General features: G+C 35.5%; 3 protein-coding genes across 6 annotated transcripts; 2 read left to right on the top strand and 1 right to left on the bottom strand.

The window, feature by feature from the left end:
- Nucleotides 1–1,189: 1,189 nt before the first annotated feature.
- Nucleotides 1,190–7,142, top strand: LOC108223657 (probable E3 ubiquitin-protein ligase RHG1A). 4 transcript variants are annotated; one of them, XM_064093313.1, is made up of 6 exons: nt 1,190–1,331; nt 2,794–4,470; nt 6,107–6,157; nt 6,260–6,355; nt 6,452–6,592; nt 6,703–7,142. In XM_064093313.1, the coding sequence occupies exons 2-6, from the start codon at nt 2,806–2,808 to the stop codon at nt 6,841–6,843; spliced, it is 2,094 nt and encodes a 697-aa protein (XP_063949383.1). In that variant the 5' UTR covers nt 1,190–1,331; nt 2,794–2,805; the 3' UTR covers nt 6,844–7,142. The 4 variants fall into 4 exon arrangements, with proteins under 4 accessions (XP_063949383.1, XP_017253502.1, XP_017253503.1 ...); XM_017398013.2 differs by having other exon boundaries at nt 6,104–6,157; XM_017398014.2 differs by lacking the exon at nt 1,190–1,331 and adding an exon at nt 1,433–1,897.
- Nucleotides 7,143–9,859: 2,717 nt separating this feature from the next.
- Nucleotides 9,860–12,112, top strand: LOC108221052 (transcription factor ALC). Its single transcript, XM_017394953.2, has 5 exons — nt 9,860–10,287; nt 10,366–10,461; nt 10,545–10,610; nt 10,719–10,784; nt 11,614–12,112. The coding sequence occupies exons 1-5, from the start codon at nt 10,003–10,005 to the stop codon at nt 11,899–11,901; spliced, it is 801 nt and encodes a 266-aa protein (XP_017250442.1). The 5' UTR covers nt 9,860–10,002; the 3' UTR covers nt 11,902–12,112.
- Nucleotides 12,113–13,026: 914 nt separating this feature from the next.
- LOC108223157 (polyadenylate-binding protein 8) lies at nt 13,027–18,220 on the bottom strand. Its single transcript, XM_017397271.2, has 9 exons — nt 17,747–18,220; nt 15,949–16,067; nt 15,110–15,766; nt 14,931–15,008; nt 14,759–14,848; nt 14,446–14,583; nt 13,847–14,023; nt 13,557–13,760; nt 13,027–13,474 (listed from the first exon to the last, which is right to left on the bottom strand). Exons 1-9 carry the CDS (start codon nt 17,988–17,990, stop codon nt 13,241–13,243), a joined length of 1,941 nt encoding a protein of 646 aa, XP_017252760.1. The 5' UTR covers nt 17,991–18,220; the 3' UTR covers nt 13,027–13,240.
- Between the last annotated feature and the right edge of the window lie 432 nt (nt 18,221–18,652).

Below are 18,652 nucleotides of genomic sequence, written 5' to 3'. Positions count from 1 at the left end.
AGTGTCTTATAAATTAATGAGTTATAACGTTTCTGTTATCAAATCTTAAATATTCATGTGTTATCTTTAAGATACGTTGTAACAACATCATTATTTCACATATCTTAATAATGACTTTAATCACAAGTTAACACATGAATTATCTTAAGACACGATATCAATCACCCTAATATAAATTATAATATCCGTATACAAATTTATCAATTATCTTACAGATACGATACAATTTCAACATAATGTCAGATATCTGCTATATGCAGATACATACTATTTCAACATAATGGCAGCTATCTGCAGATACGATACAATTTCAACATAATGTCAGCTATCTACTATCTGCAGATAGGATACAATTTCAACATAATGTCAGCTATCTGCTATGATGTAACATTCATATAGCAATCATACCTGTTATCTTATTTATCGTATATCAATTATCTAAAATAAATATTTGATATGTCAATCATTTTAATATATTATATAATTTATGATTTATGACAAATATTTGTCACATAAGTTATCCTAAAATACTATCACCATTTATGGTGACTCAATCATATTAAAATATGGCATTAGTATAATAACTGAAAAAAATATATAATATATTATTAAACATAATTAATTTATCATACGATATATATGTTATAAATTTTATATTCTTTATAAAAACATGCATACAGTAGTTTAGTTAATATTATATTTGAATTATATAATTCAAAATCAGAAGGCATGAACTAACATATGCCAATTTTTTATAACATATTTACCTTTCAAATATAAATAATCTTCCTTGTTTAAAAAAAACAGATTTTATACTAATTTCCATTTTATAAAATTGCATATATAATATACATTGTGCTAAGCCAGTTATAGCAATATACAAAATTAAAACTGGGAGAAAACTGGAAGATATTATATTCCATGCAGTTTGCCAAAAAATACTAAGTGGCCCACCACATATATTGGCATATAGTGTTAAAATATTAAAACGTATTTATAACAGTTACAAATATAATCACACCACTAATTAGAAAAAGAGATTCTACCATCTTTTTGGTAGCATTTATTCCATATTTCAAAATCAATGCATATTGTTTGTTATTAAGCTAGGTGAGATCATATTCTTGGAAAATTGTATTTACTAAAAGAAACAAACGAGAGACGTTGAATAAAAAATACACGGTACATACTCTCTTTATATATAGAGCGGTAGATTTTGTACTTGTGCCTGCTCTCAGAGTTTCAGAGTTTTAGAGAGAGAAGGTGTAAGAAGATTTGTAGAGAGAGGCGTTTAAAAAAAGGAAAAGAAAGACAGAGACAAGAGACATTTGGTAAGCGGCTCAAGATGACACCTTTGCTTTAAGGCCTGTGTTATGTGTGTAGATTGTATGTATTATAAGCCAATGCAAATGGGGTTTGGTTGTATTGAATTGTATTGAATGAATATACATATGATACCTCACATTAATCTCTCTCCCCCCTCTCTCATCTCTCCCAACTCTCTCTCAATCTCTCTCCCTCTTTCTCTCTCTCTTGTTTTCTTGAAAGAAAGAAAAGAAAACTGCTAAGCTTAAGAAGAGCCTTTTCACACTATCTTTTTCTCTCGTCATTACATTTCATTTTCATCTTCTGGGTCATTTCGTAAATCAAACATTACTGTCTTTTCTTTAATTTAAATTAATCCTCATTTTTTTAATTTTTATCAAACACCCTTTGTTTCATTCATTCTCATTTCATTTCTCTCTGAGCCTCCCTCTCCTCTCTTCTCTCTTTGTCTCTTTCTCTCTTTACTAAGTTTTGGTTCTGTTATCAAGATACATACATACATACATATATCTTTATATATTTGATCATTTGATTTGTCAAGATTTTGACCATAGATCCATCTGCTGACCTTGTAAGTGGATTTATATGTTTGATCATGATCAAGTTACAATCTTTTCATGGTTTTCCTGTTGATTTTAATGATTTTGTTATGGGTTTTTGTTCTTTTGTGTTTCTTGTATTCAAAAATTCTTTCTTTGTGCATCCTTTTATGTATATTTGTGTGTTATATGTGTGTATCTATCCATCTATGTGTGTTATATATTGATGATTATAGTTGTCTTGCTGTTTCTTGTCATTGCTGTGAATTGGTTGTGCAAATTGTTTGAGTGGATGTTGTTTAGTAGGTAAAGTTTGAGACTTTTACATATTCTAAGGCTTGGTTCTGAATTTTAATTTGACTTTACTACCCTCTTAGAAGGGTTTCATTCTTCTAAAATCTCTGTTAATCCTTGTTGTTGTTGGGCTACACATTCTGGGATAAGCTACTGCTAAATTGGTTTCTTCAAGTTAATTATTCTTTTGATTAAGGTATCAACATGTTATATGTTTTGCCTATTCTTGACTTTTGGCTCAAGAACTGTTACTTTGGTGGCTTTGAATTGTTTTTTAGTATCTGAGATGTCTTGCAAACCATCTCTTGTTTCTAAAGATGAAAACATAAAAGAAAAGTCTTTTGCTAACTATGTCCTCAGGACTTTGTGTTATTTGTTGTATTTGCCATTAACATTGGCGAGCATCATACAGCTTCTGTGTTTTATGCATCATGTACTTTCCTGAATTGATATAATTTGTTTTGTTTGAGATTGGCATTGATGTTTATGGCTGAAGCCCCATGTTTAAATATTCTTTTCTTTCACATACGAACCTATGTCACTGAGGTTCTCCCAATTTTATGCATTATGTAGTTACTTGTGGTAATGAATATACTGGCTTCTTAGTTCTTACCTGTTGCTTGCTGATTTCCAGAATCGGGATAAGATGCAGAGTTCTCAACAGAACCAGCTTCCAGATTATATGTCACTCAGTAATACAGCATTTACATATCTGAATGCTACCAATTCAGAAGGGCAAAATGTAAGTGTAGGGAATACGAGTGGATCAAGTTCTATTGCTGCACAAAGCCTTTTTGATCATGGTGGACAGAACTCTGAGCTTGTATGGGGGTCTTCAATGATTGGTTCTTCTGGAGTTGGTCCCATCCGGCAAAGTGAAACTGCAAGTGTTTTCCCTGTGAATGCTGGTAGTTACAGTTATAGTCAGAATGCAAATGGTCCGGTGTTTGTGCAGAGTTCTGCTGTTTCTCAGGACTTTAACATTAATGCAGGATCTGGGGAACAAGGTAGTGATGATTGTCAGATTGTGGAACGCCCCAATATATTCAAGTCTGGTTCATCAGTGAATGCACGATTACCGTCTAGTGGCAGTTCTTCTAATCCTTATGGGCTGCATCTTGGGGGATATGTGGAGGACAGAGATGGAAGACCAGGTAGTTCGTCAGCAGGTCGTCATTTATCCCGTAAAAGAAAAGCTATGGACGGAGACATTGGACAGTCGTCTGGAAGTGGTACTTCAAACTACTATCAGCAGGCTGGAGGTAGCGCATGGCATACTGCTCGTCCAAATGCCAGCAACAGCTTAAACATCTCATTACCATCAGACAATGCTAGTGGTACTAGTCAACTGGAGCGGTTTAATCAAGGATTTCAAGTGAGTGCAGGAGGCATTCCTTCAGAGATTCCTCCAGCTGTAACTGCAGCAAGAACTTCTGAAAGCTCTCATAGGAACTTGCGCTTAAGGTTCAGCTCTTCACATCAGTTAGATTCCTCACCAGCTAATGCGTTTGCAGCAGGGACTGCTGTTGGACCAGTTGATTATTTTACTCGCCATCAACCACAAAGGAGTACCCCCGTCAATGGTCCTTTGGATTTGTTACCACCAGCAATTACGTCCAGTGGAATAATGCAAAGTCAGTCCTCCCTTGCACATGTCCCTGTTATGCACCACAATCTACAATCTGCTAGGTGGAACAGAAATTCCAGCTTAAGACCTGGCAGTTCTTCAGGTGTTGCAATCCCGGGAGATAATCAAGGTATTGCATCTCATTACGAAGCAAGGTCAAGAATCTTGCAGCAAAATATGTTGGAGCATCACATGTTTATACCATCTGGGATGACAGCTTCAACTCAATCACAAGGTCCATGGGGTTTGACCAGTGGGAATAACATTGCTGTCTCTGCTGCTGCTCCTCACAGTGTCTCTGCTGCTGCTGCTCCTCAGAGTGTCTCTGCTGCTGCTCCTCACAATGGCTCTGCTGCTGGTTCCAATCCCACCTCTGCCCCTAACGCGGTCCGTATTCGTAATTCTCCACAACATTCACGCAGACTGTCTGAATTGGTTCGAAGATCCTTGTTATCCTCTTCTGGTATTCAATCTGGAGGTCAGACCAGCAATGCTCTTTCAGGTACTCCTGCTTCTGCACAAGGGACGAACATTCCATCTGGAGACCAGGGGCATCATTTGCCTCAGTCAAGGTCTGCAAATTTACCAACTAGACGTTATGATGGTGCTTTTGGAATCCCCGTTTCACTTCGAACTTTAGCTGCTGCCACTGCCCCTGAAGGAAGAAGCAGGCTTGTGTCTGAGGTATGTTCTTGATTAATTTAATAATTTTACCCTTGAAATATTAGGTACCCTCTTAATGGTCTCAGCATTAAAGCATTTTCCCAAGTGTGTAGGAACCTTTTCCATTTTTTCTTTTGTATCATTACTTCTTTATCTTTTGATAGCTTTTTTTTAACATGATTGTTTTGTGATTGTTAAGGCATGTAATGTTTTAATCCATTGGTAATAGAATCCTAATGTCACTTTACTTCTCAATTGAGCTGCAGTTTCTATATTAATTTGGTCACTTATTTTAAATTAGTTTAACTATATATTTTTCAAAACAATTTAACTTTTACAGATAAAAATAATATTAATACATATCATTGAATTATATATGTTATTTATTAATTTCTATATTTTGACTGGTAGTAGGATTATTCTTTTTCGTCTGATTTCCTATCCCTTACGTTTTTTATTTATAATTTATGATTGGTATTAATATTAATGATTTTCCTTTTTATTTTAAAAATAAGTGTTTTATGTTATAATTAAGTTAATTCTTTTTTGGCACATTATAATTATTTATTTATATATTCATAGTAGGATTATTCCTTTTGATCAGATTTTCTAGCCTTGAATTTTTTGATCCGCATCTTATGGTTAATATTTATTCTTTTTTCTCCCGCATATTTATTTTTGAAACATTTCCGGCATATTTTTTTGTCACAATTCCCCGCATATTTTTTTGTAACAATTCCCCGCATAATTTAAAAATGAGTATTTTGTGATGTAGATATGTCGATGCTTTTTTAGGAACATTATTTACTTCTATATTCATATGTATAGGCACTTTTATATTCCTTTAATTATATTACATCTTATGAACTAATGAATACATTTAATCTGATTCTGAACAAGGACTAGTAGCTTAATATGGAGACTAAGACCTGAAACTATAATTAATTTTAATTACATAAACTTTAATATTTATTTTAATATAAGGATAAATATGAATGGGGCATAAACTTTAGGAAAGTATTAAACTTGGCTAGTAAATATTTTATATGAATACATAGAGTTGCAAGTTTAAGTAATTCTTCTTATCCCAAGAGTCCCAAAGCTATAAGAATTGTATCGGGCCAGCTAGTGTGTATGTTGTAGTATCCACAACAGGCTATTTACATATATTTATCTCTTCACGTCCGCACTAATTCTTAACAGACATTCGTTTCACGTTAACCCGGACATAATATGTAAACTCCCTCTTTTCGTTTCTATGTCATATATTGGTGTCATCTCTGCTTTTTCATGTTTACTGGTATGGTGATGATTATAATGTTCGGTGAACTTGCCCCATCAGTTTTCTTGTTAGTTCTCGTTAAATTGTATGTGTTTTGACTTGTTGTTATACACGATGTTGTTTATAGTTTTTACTTGTTCTGCCAGCAGTTTTTTCGTTTCTTCTAAAAATGTATTATCAGATCGAGGCAGTTCTTGCCAAGTATTTATTTTGGTATCCTGATTACGTTTGAATCATTATAAGAGCATTTAGTTATGTGGGCACTGTTGTGTCAAATTCTGTTTCTGCAAAATGTTCTTTATAAGGTGCATTGGTAATTCTTTACCAGTGGAAAGCACTTTACACGCTGCTTACCTTTTATTTTCTATGCAGCAGATTCGCAATGTATTGGCTCAAATGCGTAGGGGTGAGGGCTTGAGGTTTGAGGTTAGTCGAAGTCGGGTTTTTATCATCATCGTATGAGGTTCTGGGGTTTACAAATGATAATCCTTTTAACATTCCTCTTACAAAATTTATTTCTTGTTCTAGGACATTATGATGCTTGACCAGTCTGTCTTATTTGGGATGGCTGATCACGATGGGCACAGGGATATGAGGCTTGATATTGATAACATGTCCTATGAGGTTAGCTTTGACTTGTTCTAAGTTTTTGTTTTGAATGCTCGTTAACTTCTTTATTTTCGTACTTGTTATTTGACACCAAATGTATTGGCTTTCCAGGAATTGTTGGCGCTGGAAGATCGCATTGGATACGTGAATACTGGATTGAGTGAAAATGCAATGAAAAAATGTCTGAAGAAGAGGAAGTACAAGGCAACTTCAAAAGATCAAAAGGAGTCTGAACCTTGCTGCATATGTCAGGTACTTGTCACTTATTTTCTTCTCATTGTCTTGATTAAAGCATTTTGCAATTACAGTTTTATCAAAGCAGTATTCTAGTAATCTAATAAGCAAGGGTACTGACTTTTCAGGAGGAGTATGTCAACGGAGATGAACTTGGAAAGCTGAAGTGTGGGCATGATTTTCATACTGACTGTATCAAACAATGGCTGAAGCAAAAGAATTTGTGCCCCATATGTAAAGCAACAACTGGGGATACTAAAGAAAAGTAATGATCTTCCTAATTCAACTGAGACGGATTAAATTGAGTGGTCTGCGGATCTATGTTTTGCCTAACTACGGTTCAATCAACCTGCTAGGCGAATAATGTCCCTAATTGGACCACTTTTCAGCAGCTGGATAATTTTCCATGCATCGCTTCTCGACTCTGTTATTATCTCCAATGTGGAGGATTTTTTTTTTTTTAAAATTTAAGAATTCAAATTTCCAAATAGACTAGTTGTTTTTCGCCTTTGGTAAGAAAGGCATACAATCTTATAGAAAGATTTAAAAGATTCAAGGATTTTTTTGAGTTGGGTTTTTTTCCCCCTTCCCTTTCAATGCTCATTTTGATTTAAGATGGTTTCGAGAATTCGGCCTCTAAAGATGATTGGCTGAAGTCTCTGTGCATATTATCATCTACAGGTGGACGAGGAAAATGAAGGGAGCCATATGGTAATGTCTGAACCTACTCTTAGTTGTAATTGTACACTTGTATTCATCAAATTATGTTTGTTAGGTCACAATTCACATTCAAATGTCCAAGGGGGGTGTATGTCTTGCTTTAGGACTTGCTTGGGTGCGGGTAGATCAGCATAATTATACATTAGGCAGAGTCGATGACCAAGCATGTTTGCATTGCAGCTATGCTATGTTATCCTGTTTCGGCTAAAAGTGTCCAACATGGATACATGTTGGAATGTCGGTCTCGGCAATAATTTGAAAATTTTATATATTTTTGGCTTAAAATAAATGTCGGAGTTATTCATGTCCAAGTGTTGAGTGTCTGACACATATGGAATTTGGATAACATAGCATTACAGGGGGGTGAATGAAAATCTGAAAACTGCATACATTTGTATGACAGTCGAAGATTTAAGGATTTCATCCAGCCAAGAGCAAGAAACAGAAGATGACAGTGGTCATCGACTCATCCAGCACAGTCCCTGCCCTTGTGTATGCTCCATGATCTCTGCTTCTGTACATATATGACCTGGAACTTTCGAGTTTCGACCTACTTTACTTCCGAGTGAGACATACTACTTCTCCAGAGGGTGGTGGTAACATTTATGAAACAGATGGAGCTACAATAAGCTCTTGTGATACAATAGTTTGGTCTTAGGTGAAAGCTTTGAAGCTTGATGGTATGTGAAAATTAGGGCCTTGTCATTTTCAAAAAGATGCATTTATTTGAAAAGGAAAAGGAGATAAAATTCAAAGATGGCAGAGGGGTGGCATGTGGAGCAAGTTGAAAGTCCAAGTTTGTAGTAGTAATTAATATTAGGTGGCCTTGGGAATGGCACCTCTTGTCCCTAAATGATTGCCTTTCGGTGGCCAAGCGAGCCCGAGGGTGACGACTGATTCCATCCGTGATAAGATTTCTTTTGAGATTTTGCAGTATTCGGATAACCCAACAATTCCTGCTACAAACACCACATTTCTCACTACCATCTGCCTTTTCCAATCTCCTCTCCTTCGGATTTTTAGTGACAATTAGCGAGAGAGAAGCTAACATTCTCGACTTCTTAAAAGTGTTTATACTTATTTATACAAACGGGTCAAGAAAAGCATAAGTCAGAAGCAGCTTCCAATCCCTCGAGTCTCGGGAGCTACTAACTTGACATATAAATTCTTAGATTTTTTGATTCGAAATATTTTGACGAAAAAGTGTCTACTGACCTACCAATATATCAACGTCCAATTAAGTTATAAGCACTGGTTGATGACTCTGGTAATGAATATGAAAACATGATTTAGCATCAAAATTAAAGTCCAGACACATCTGCATATATGAAAGCGCAAAATTCAGAACTGCGCATGTTACATGCACGCAACTGTGTCTGTGCACGTAATCTGGATTCAGGAATTATATTCTGACGCAGATGATGCTGCATTTTGGCAAAAGGGACGAAAATCATACCAGTTTTATTTAGGTCAACTAATGGGTTCAAATTTATTTTATTAACATCACTATTTATTTAACTGTTGCTAGCTTTTTTGTTCACATAAAGTCTAAAGTAGTTCTGTCATGCAGAGTTTTTTATAATTATTATCGTTATTGTTGGACTAATGGGCTATAACATTTTGTATGTGATGTTTTTCCCCAATTTATGCTTGTCAGCGAGGTGGGGTTCTAATTTTCAGAATTTAAATATACTGTTGTGATGATGATATTGAACTTAAATTCATAAAAAATTAAAGGGCAATGATATAGAAGGGATTGATACTCGTGAAAGACTATTGATTATATAAAAATCTCATTAAATTTAATTTTGTCTGATTTATATATAGAGATGATACCTCCTATGAAAGATATATGTTTTGTATAATTATTAGCCTATCACAATTATTATATACGTGCTCAAATATTTAACAAATATTTTTATTCTGTTTCTTAGACCATGTATTGATTAAAATTCATTCACAATCAGAGAGAAAAAGGGTTTACAAGTTGATCAATTAAATGTAAAATTGACATGCCAGTTTATATATATCAAAAAATAATAATAATTCTTATTTTTATAAAATTTTATTATATTAACATGCTAGTTTCTTTCAAAAAAAAACATGCTAGTTTAAATATAAAAAAGAAATAATAACATCATTTTTATAAAATTATGTTATCCAAATAACAAGAAATTATTATACTAAACTGTGAATTCGATTATCGTCCAACCCAATTTTCACAATAGATAATTTAATAAATTTAAAATTTTGACTACTACTGAAAATATTTATAATTTATAAAAACTATTTAATATGATTCATTCATGATTCACTCTTAAATTTAGAAGATAATAATTTATAAATTTATAATTTCACTTACTTGAAAACTATGTGCAACTTTATGTTGGCTTACTAGAATACTAGTTAAAGACTTAAACCCTCCCCTAACGATCCCGGGTTAATTTGGTTTAAACATAACCGTACAACATAATTAAGGCGGGAGAAAATCAAATTTAAGCTAAAACCCTCTGTAATCCCCTCTATAATCACAACAAACTTTTAAACAACCTCCAGATAAAACACCCACTCTCTCTCCTTATTCACACACAGACTGCGTGTGTTTAAAAACGGTTCGGCAGGCACACACATTATTATTTAATCCTCCACAATTCGGCAAACAAACAAACAAAAACCTAGCAGAAGATATCTCTGTGTGATCTCTTACAATGGCAGATCTGTACGGCACCAACGGTCGTGATTCTCCCGCGCTTGAATCAGAAGATATGTCGTCTTTTCTTCATAATCTGCTGCACAGCTCCGCCGCGGCTGCGCCTTATGGATCATACAAGCCGAGGACTACTTCTGATTTCGCGGATCATGCTGCTTATTTTCCGCCGGAGATGAAGGAGAATGCGCTCGGGCATTTCTCGTCGTCCGCGGAGAATTCTGATCCGATCAGGAGGAATGGTTCGGGGAGTAATGAGGCTGATGAGTTTGATTTTGGCTGCGAGGTGAGTGTGTGAGTGTAATTTGTTATATGTACAATTGTTTTTGATGATCGGTAGTTTATTGTTTTTTTGAAATTGCAGGAGCCTGAAGAGCCTGAGGTGCCGGCTAATTCAGTACCTCCGCGTTCTTCGTCGAAGAGGACTAGAGCAGCGGAGATTCATAATTTATCGGAAAAAGTTAGGCTATAACTTGTTGGTTGTTCGAACTTAATTGGAAATAATTCGATGAATGAAGTTATATGTTTTTTTTTTTTGGACAGAGGAGGAGAAGCAGGATTAACGAAAAACTGAAAGCACTGCAGAACCTGATTCCGAATTCTAACAAGGTGCTTTGTGTTTTTGTTGTTTTCCTGGGAGAAATTAAGTTATATATTTGGTTTGAATGTCTAAATATATATTCTGAAAAATGTTTTCGTCTTTTGTTCTCGTGATAGACTGATAAGGCTTCTATGCTTGATGAAGCAATTGAGTATCTTAAACAGCTTCAACTACAAGTACAGGTACGCATTTTCTGTCAAACTGTTTTAGGAGAGCCTTTTTTCCGGATCTATATCATCATGAACCTTAATCTTTCTGTTGCAGAATTAGTAAGATTGTGCATCTAATTGTTGGAGGTAGAAGTTGTTAATGCTAGTAACATGCTATATCCTACTGTGTGTAATTGTGAAATTTCGTTGTTAGACACTAGAAGACAAACAATTTTAGAGTACGGTAATTTAGTGAGCTCACTCTTTGTTGGTTCGAACTTGTGGTAAAGAAGTAAGATAATACAAGGCACAAACAGCAGTTTGGAAATATTTCTTGCTACATAACCATGAACCACTGATAGCTCTACCTATGGCCGCGGACTCATTGATGCTAACAGATATTATCTGGAAAGTTGCAGTTTCTTGAGGTTGCAATGGACCATGGAAAGTCTACAAGAACAATAAAAACTATGTCTGAGCTTATAAATTTTATATGATTTGGTTACACACTATACTAAAGGATTACGGTGTTGGGAGAATTAGGTTTTTAACATAGCATCAGATGTTAGATGTAGAAGAGGGGTCTCGAGCTGAAATCAAATAGCAAGCAAAGAATAGTTCAATCTAAAAACTATTGATGCAATCAGAAGTAAGAACCTCTAGACATCTTTGAAGGTAAAAATTTCATGAAAGGTCGTTATAGACCACATCAAACAGAAGTAATTGTGGTTAGCAATATATGCCGGTGTCTGAAGACTCAATTTATAGAATCTTTACTCTGTTGTCACTACCTATCATTGTTAATAATTCAAGTTTTTGTTCATCAATGCTCTAATCATTCATAGAATTGCTGGTTTTGTAGATGCTGACTATGCGAAATGGATTAGGTCTGAATCCAGTTTACTTGCCAGAAACACTGCAGACAGTGCAACTAACGCATCAGAGAGGTTCAGACTACAATGAGGCAAACCCACTGATGAATACGAGCAGAAGAATTGCATCCACGGACCCTAAATTCCCAGCACATGCAACACTATACATGTCGAATCATCATCCATCAAACCAGTCAGTCGTCCTACCATCGACAACTAATATCAACAATTCAGAAACCTCATATGGTTTGAATCCTTCGATTCCGGAATCAATGTGAACTCCTCAACTTCCAACTTTATTAGAATCGACTTCGTTGTATAATTTATTGACAAAACCATGCACTTCATGGTTAGTGTCTGTTCTGCTAAGTGTATAGGATGTTTGACACATTGATCAGAATAAGTTGCCTGCCTTCTGGCATCTGATGCAATGAACATCTTGTGCATTTGTCAAGATACTACATAAAACCGCAAAAGATCTTTTAAGGATTTCACAACTTGCACCAAAAACTTTCTGCTTACAACTTTACAAGACACCCCAAGTTGATTACATTTTATGAAATAATAAGTGCAGAAATAAAATATCGCTATTACGGTTTGAGCAATTCTGTGATCGTGGAAGAAATGGGATCATCTGTTGAAATAGAAATGGCAACCAGTATGCACACCAATAATCCTCGCTCACTAGAGAACTCAATCACATCTTCGTAGTAGCTCACTTAAGAATTCAATCACATCAGAGTTTTATAATTTTAAACAGGTCTTTCCATTGAAAGATTTGGATCTAATAACTACTTCTCAGGTGAAAATTTTTGATTCATGAATATTTTAGTAAAAAAGAAACCATCATTATTAAGGAGGTCGTTTGGTTGATTCTTATATCATGTATGGGTTTTGTTCATTCCAAACACATACATGAAATATAAGTTTGAGGAATCAACTTTTTTTTTTTCATTTCATGTAAATTATTAACACAAAGCGAAAATGCTACCACAACCTCATTCCACCTAAACCCAAAATGATACCTCAACCTCATTCCACCTAAACCCGATTCTTGATTCTAACATCATACCTCCTCTTCAACCAAACGACCCCTTCGTAAAATTATATCCAATAAAATTTCCACCACCTTAATCCGATTCTTGCTTCCAACCCTAACCCCTCACCCCCTACCCCTGTCCATCAGGACATTCGGAATAAAACCAGATCATGTTAAGCCTAATAAAGAGACTTACACAGTTTACAAATCCCTCTAGACTTTCGAAACATTTTCGAGAATATGCAAGGACATAACAGAGCACCTTCATCAAAGAAATGGTCATCCACTTGGCTAAAAGAAACAAAATGATCATCCATGCAATGGATCAGCAACAAATAATAGATGATAAGATCAACACACAATAGCTTTAAAACAAACTTCGATTTTCTTATGGAAATATGTCAATGGAATTTTGTAACACACATTTCGGAAGGGAACAAAAAACATGATTTTAGTCTTAAATCCAAAATCTCTAAGTATCAAGGCAGCTAATTCTAGAAAAATGTAATCCTTCACTACTGAAGGATCCAAAAAATAACACCAGTCTTCTAACCGACCGACCAACCAACCAACCACGCTTAAGAGACAAGGTTCTCATTAAGAGAAAGTCCAGCTAGTTGATCAGCCGTATTAGATTGTGAAACGTTCCTCAAGACATCCATTGCCTCAGCAACTTTCGCCTTTAGAGCATCAGGTGACTCCAGTAAATGTAAAACTTCAGTCTGGTCCATCTCCAAAAGCATGCCAGTAACTTTGGCTGCATGATCATGCTCTAGCTGGTCAACAAGTGGGTATAGATTTTCCCCAAGCATCTGCCATCAAACAATAAAGTTGTAAGCTACAAACTTCTAAAAGAGTCTGGCTAGTTTCTAAAATTTTTGCAAAGAAGCTTACCGTCCTTTGCTGGTCAGATGGAGCATTGGCTAGTGCAGAAGCCAACGCCGTAATTGGCATAGGCTGACCCATTGCAGAATCTCTAGGAAGCATACCCCCCATGTTGTAAGGAACTGGAAGCATGCTTCCTCCAACACCTGGCATGGTCACATCTCCAACATTGCGACCAGGTGGAAAACGATACATGCGCCCTCTGGGCATGAGCTGAAAAGGACACGACTCATATTAAAAACAACACAATCCCAGATAAGAATTAGGCAACACAAGTACAATCTAGAAGTTCAAGTAACCTGTTGGGGCATCATAGGAACAGGTTGCTGAGTTTGTGGCGCAGGACCAGCTCCGCGCCTTCCACCAGGCCTTTGCCCCTGCTGACCCTGTTGGACCATTGGCATGTAAAAATTTGGCATAGGACCTCCACCAGGCCTCATCCCTGGTACCAGCTGTTGCTGATAACCAAAACCAGCCTACAAAGAAAATTGATTGAGCCAAACACATTTCTAAAGAAAAAATGCTTTTGTCTTTCATTTAATAAAATATTGCAGGATTTTTTGCATGGTGAAACTGCTACTAGTAAATCCTAGTTCCTAAATGGAACTACGTAAGCTGGTAATCATGGATTAAAAAAGAATCGTGTGTTTCAGCATTGATGGAAATTTTTTTATGTTAAACAGACAACTTATTCAATGTGCAGGGTTATCTACATAGAATGGGTACAGAAACTGTTGGATCAACTAAAACTCTGGTAACTATTCCAGCAATAACAAGATTAAATCTGCACCAGAGAATGGCTCAAAATTTTGTAAACTAAAAGAACAAAACAAATATAAAGAGCTTCAAATTAGCAACTATCAGTCCTGCATGCAAAAGCATAAAACAAAACTGGTACCTGGGGTGAGATCATTGCAGGAGGTGCTTGCCCATAAAAGAGTTGTTGTCCCATACCCGGAGCACCAGGTGGATACATCGGCATACGCGGAGCCATAGAAGGAGCCATGGCAACGGGCCTCATCTGGGAAAACTGGGCCTGCATACATGCATATTTGCTTATTAATTCAGGAACAACATTTGTTCAAATATTGAGGATTTTATATATCTTGCTTAAAACAAGCAGTAGAATCAGAAACAATTCAAAAGATAACATTGCTCATTAGCACAACATTATGCATGCAGATGCGACTAAAAAGACAAAAACAGTGTACCTGTAACCTTGCTCTTCTGTCTTCTTTCCTCTGAGCAAGAGCAACATAAAGTGGTTTGCTCACAATCATTTTGCCATTCATCTCACCAAGCTGTTGTTAAAGGAATTAATTTTAATGAGATTACTGATAAGATCTTAGGAATACTAATAAAAAGCATGGACAAAGAACATACAGCTCGAGAAGCTTCTTCAGGCGTCGAAAATGCAACAAATCCAGATCCTCGGCTAATACCACTGGGATCCCGCATGACCTAAAACCATGAACATCAATTTGTTTAGTCTATTATTTACATCTCCACAGAGCACCCACACACACACAATGGGGAAAAAAAAACAATGAACAACATTTAACCTTGCACGAAGATATAGTTCCAAATTCCGAAAACAATTCCTTCAGTTTTTCATCATCAATGGTTTCATCCAAGTTCTTAACATACAGATTAAGCCCTTGAAATTTGTCCACCTGCTCCTTCACACTTTGCTCAAATCTACTTTTTAGCTCGACTTCTCTTTCAGATTTTTTTTGAGCTTTGCCAACATACCACTCTTTATCGTCAAACTTCTTTCCATTCAGCGCATCAACAGCTTTAGCTGCATCTTCAGGGTTGTCAAAGTTGACAAACCCAAAACACTTTGATTTCCCATCTCCGTCCCTCATTACTACTACACTGGTAATTGTTCCATGCTCACCAAAAATTTCCCTAAGCTCCTCTTCAGTTGTCGTTTCGGACAAATTTTTCACATAAATGTTGTTAAATTTAGTCTTACTTATCTCAGTCTCTCTATCTTGCTTACGCAGAAACATGCCAACATAAACTTGTTTGTCATTCATTAACATGCCGTTTAGCTTTTCAATTGCAGTATTAGCAGCTTCTTCACTATCATACTGGACAAACCCATAGCCTTTAGACTGGCCAGAATTATCGGTCGCTATCTTGCAGGAAAGGATAGTTCCAAAACTTGAAAAGGTATCCTGCAAGGCTTTGTTGTCGATCGATTTGTCCAAGTTCTGCGCAAATATTAAATTGGAAGAATTATTAACTTTAAGTATAATGACATAGGTAACTCTATTCTACGGGGGACAAAATTTGACCATGTGAAACCATAGCAACCAAAGCATATTGATGAATAGGTGAGTCGCTATCAATGACCACGCAGAATTACATGTAAAACTCTAATGTTTCTTAATACCTTGATAAAGATATTAGCTGTTCCACTCCTCCGTTTGCTAGGATCGCGATGAGAAACCATAACTCGAATAGTCTTGTTATTCAGCTGAGTGAAATTCAAGACGTCGAGTGCCCTGGCCCCTGAATACAGATAAAGATGAAAATGTTACATATCACTTCAGGAGGACTTATAATGTACAAACACATAACTGTAAAGGTTCAGGGTGTTCTCCATGTCCATTAACATAGCAAATTGTACATGTTGGTAACAGGACTCGCTGAAAGGGAAATGATTATATCTATGGGAGTGGCACAAATATTCATATATTCATTCTAACTGAGATGAAGCGTTATGTTTGTAATGTCTTTAAATTCGATATTAGAAACATATGTTTTAAACATTCCCAATTAAGAAAATTTATGCATGTCAATCAATTGAGCTGTTGCACAGTTCCATTATGCTAGTAATAATAAATGCGCTTGTAATAATAAATGTTTGATAGGTCTGTCGTGATAGTATTAGTACACGTGTCGATACTAATACTGGTTCAAAAATACCTTTCATGCCCTTGTGTGGTTAATATCCACTGATTAAAAAAAAGTGAAGTTGAAACATTCAATAGGGGTAACAAAGTATATACAATTTAGGTTTTCACATTAATACACAGGAAATAGGTATAACACAGGATACATGATTAGGTTTCACATAAAAACACAAGAAATAGGGCTGAAAAAGCATATACTATAGTTTAGGTTTCACATTAAAGCACGGAAAGACTTTTAGTCTGGTTTACCAATTAAGTTTTCTGAGACAACCATTAAACACTGAATTCCAGATCGAAAACACTACAACAATCAACATTTCGCCTCAATTACAAATTAACATAAACCAAAACCATCAATTAGGCTCCACGCCGTTCCGTCACATTTCATTCACAATTTCAACCCTACCGTATCAACAAATCTAACAAATTACATTTCCATACAGGACACAATTCATCATCATCTACTAACCAAGCTTCCACAAACATAACAAATTAACAACTAACAACCTTACCGCATCAACAAATCAACAAATTACATTTACATACAGCACACAATTCATCCTCATCTACTAACCAAGCTTCCACAAACATAACAAATTAACAACTAACAACCCTACCGCATCAACAATTCAACAAATTACATTTCCATACAGGACACAATTCATCTTCATCTACTAACCAAGCTTCCACAAACATAACAAATTAACAACTAACAACCTTACCGCATCAACAAATCAACAAATTACATTTACATACAGCACACAATTCATCCTCATCTACTAACCAAGCTTCCACAAACATAACAAATTAACAACTAACAACCCTGCCGCATCAACAAATCAACAAGTTACATTTCCATACAGGACACAATTCATCTTCATCTACTAACCAAGCTTCCACAAACATAACAAATTAACAACTAACAACCCTACCGCATCAACAATTCAACAAATTACATTTCCATACAGGACACAATTCATCTTCATCTACTAACCAAGCTTCCACAAACATAACAAATTAACAACTAACAACCCTGCCGCATCAACAAATCAACAAATTACATTTCCATACAGGACACAATTCATCTTCATCTACCAACCAAGCTTCCACAAACATAACAAATTAACAACTAAAAACCCTACCGCATCAACAAATTACATTTCCATACAGGAAACATAACAAATTAACAACTAACAAACATTTAAAACACGACATAGCCTCATATCAATAGATAAAAACACAAACTAAATTAGAGACAAACGGCAAGTGACTCACCATCTTGCTGATTGCTGTAATTCACATAGCCGTAACCGAGCGACCTCCCCGTACTCAAATCTCTGCAAACCCTAACCGAGACCACTTGTCCGACTTGATTAAACAAGTCGTACAACTGCGAATCGGTTACATTGTAATCCAAGTCTCCGACAAAGAGCGAAGTCGTTGCAGCGGCGGCGGGCGGCGCCACGCCGTTGGCTCCAGTCACCGGAATCGGCTGCGGCTGCGCTTGAATCTGAGCCATTTGCGATTTTTTCGGTTTTTTTGAAATATTTGATTTGTTTTTGTGGTTTTTGAATGAGTTTGATAAAATTATTAGGGTTGGGAGGGCAGAGAAAAGCTGCACCGCAACGGATAAAAGAGTTGGTATGGTGTTAGTATATATAGTGGAGGCGATAGAGGGGATAGGTTGTAAACCCTAGTCTTACATCAACGCTCGTTCTCCGCCGTTGGATCTGGGTTACCTTTCTCTCCCGCTCCTTTTCTCCGATAAATAAAAGAAATTATTTATCTTGTCTTTTCCAAATTAAAATTATTTTGAATATATAAAACTATAAATTGTATATATTTTCTTAATAATGATTATGAATATTTAACTTGAAAAACAAAATTTTCTTTAAAAAGAAGTACTATACCGTGTAATTTTTTTCAAAATATAAGTAAATTTCATCAAATAGATCATAATTATTTATTATGTATAAAAAACAATTAGTATTTGGAGCATTATTCCAAAAATATTTAATGGATCAAGAAAATCGCCAATTAATACTTAATTTATACATAACATATTATTAACTCAATTTTTCCGTATATTATTTTGAAATGATGTGTTTTAATTATAAACAAATTGGATATTCTAAATATTATTTAAATAGCTAGATTCAAATGTGATAAATTTGTTTCATT

Source organism: Daucus carota, chromosome 5 (genome assembly GCF_001625215.2).
Source record: "Daucus carota subsp. sativus chromosome 5, DH1 v3.0, whole genome shotgun sequence".
Lineage (NCBI taxonomy): Eukaryota > Viridiplantae > Streptophyta > Magnoliopsida > Apiales > Apiaceae > Daucus > Daucus carota.
Note: the sequence above shows the minus strand (reverse complement) of the source record. Positions and strands in the feature narration are given on the sequence as shown.

Bases quoted from the DNA above. Each gene is read 5' to 3' on its own strand.
- LOC108223657 (XM_017398013.2), top strand. From the start codon at position 2,806: ATGCAGAGTTCTCAACAGAACCAGCTTCCAGATTATATGTCACTCAGT. The intron at 4,471-6,103 runs GTATGTTCTTGA...TTTTCTATGCAG, and splicing joins GAAGCAGGCTTGTGTCTGAG to CAGATTCGCAATGTATTGGC. The intron at 6,593-6,702 runs GTACTTGTCACT...CTGACTTTTCAG, and splicing joins AACCTTGCTGCATATGTCAG to GAGGAGTATGTCAACGGAGA.
- LOC108221052 (XM_017394953.2), top strand. From the start codon at position 10,003: ATGGCAGATCTGTACGGCACCAACGGTCGTGATTCTCCCGCGCTTGAA. The intron at 10,611-10,718 runs GTGCTTTGTGTT...TTCTCGTGATAG, and splicing joins TGATTCCGAATTCTAACAAG to ACTGATAAGGCTTCTATGCT. The intron at 10,785-11,613 runs GTACGCATTTTC...CTGGTTTTGTAG, and splicing joins AGCTTCAACTACAAGTACAG to ATGCTGACTATGCGAAATGG.
- LOC108223157 (XM_017397271.2), bottom strand. From the start codon at position 17,990: ATGGCTCAGATTCAAGCGCAGCCGCAGCCGATTCCGGTGACTGGAGCC. The intron at 14,024-14,445 runs GTACCAGTTTTG...TTTTCTTTGTAG, and splicing joins CTGCAATGATCTCACCCCAG to GCTGGTTTTGGTTATCAGCA. The intron at 13,761-13,846 runs GTTACTTGAACT...TGTCCTTTTCAG, and splicing joins TTCCTATGATGCCCCAACAG to CTCATGCCCAGAGGGCGCAT.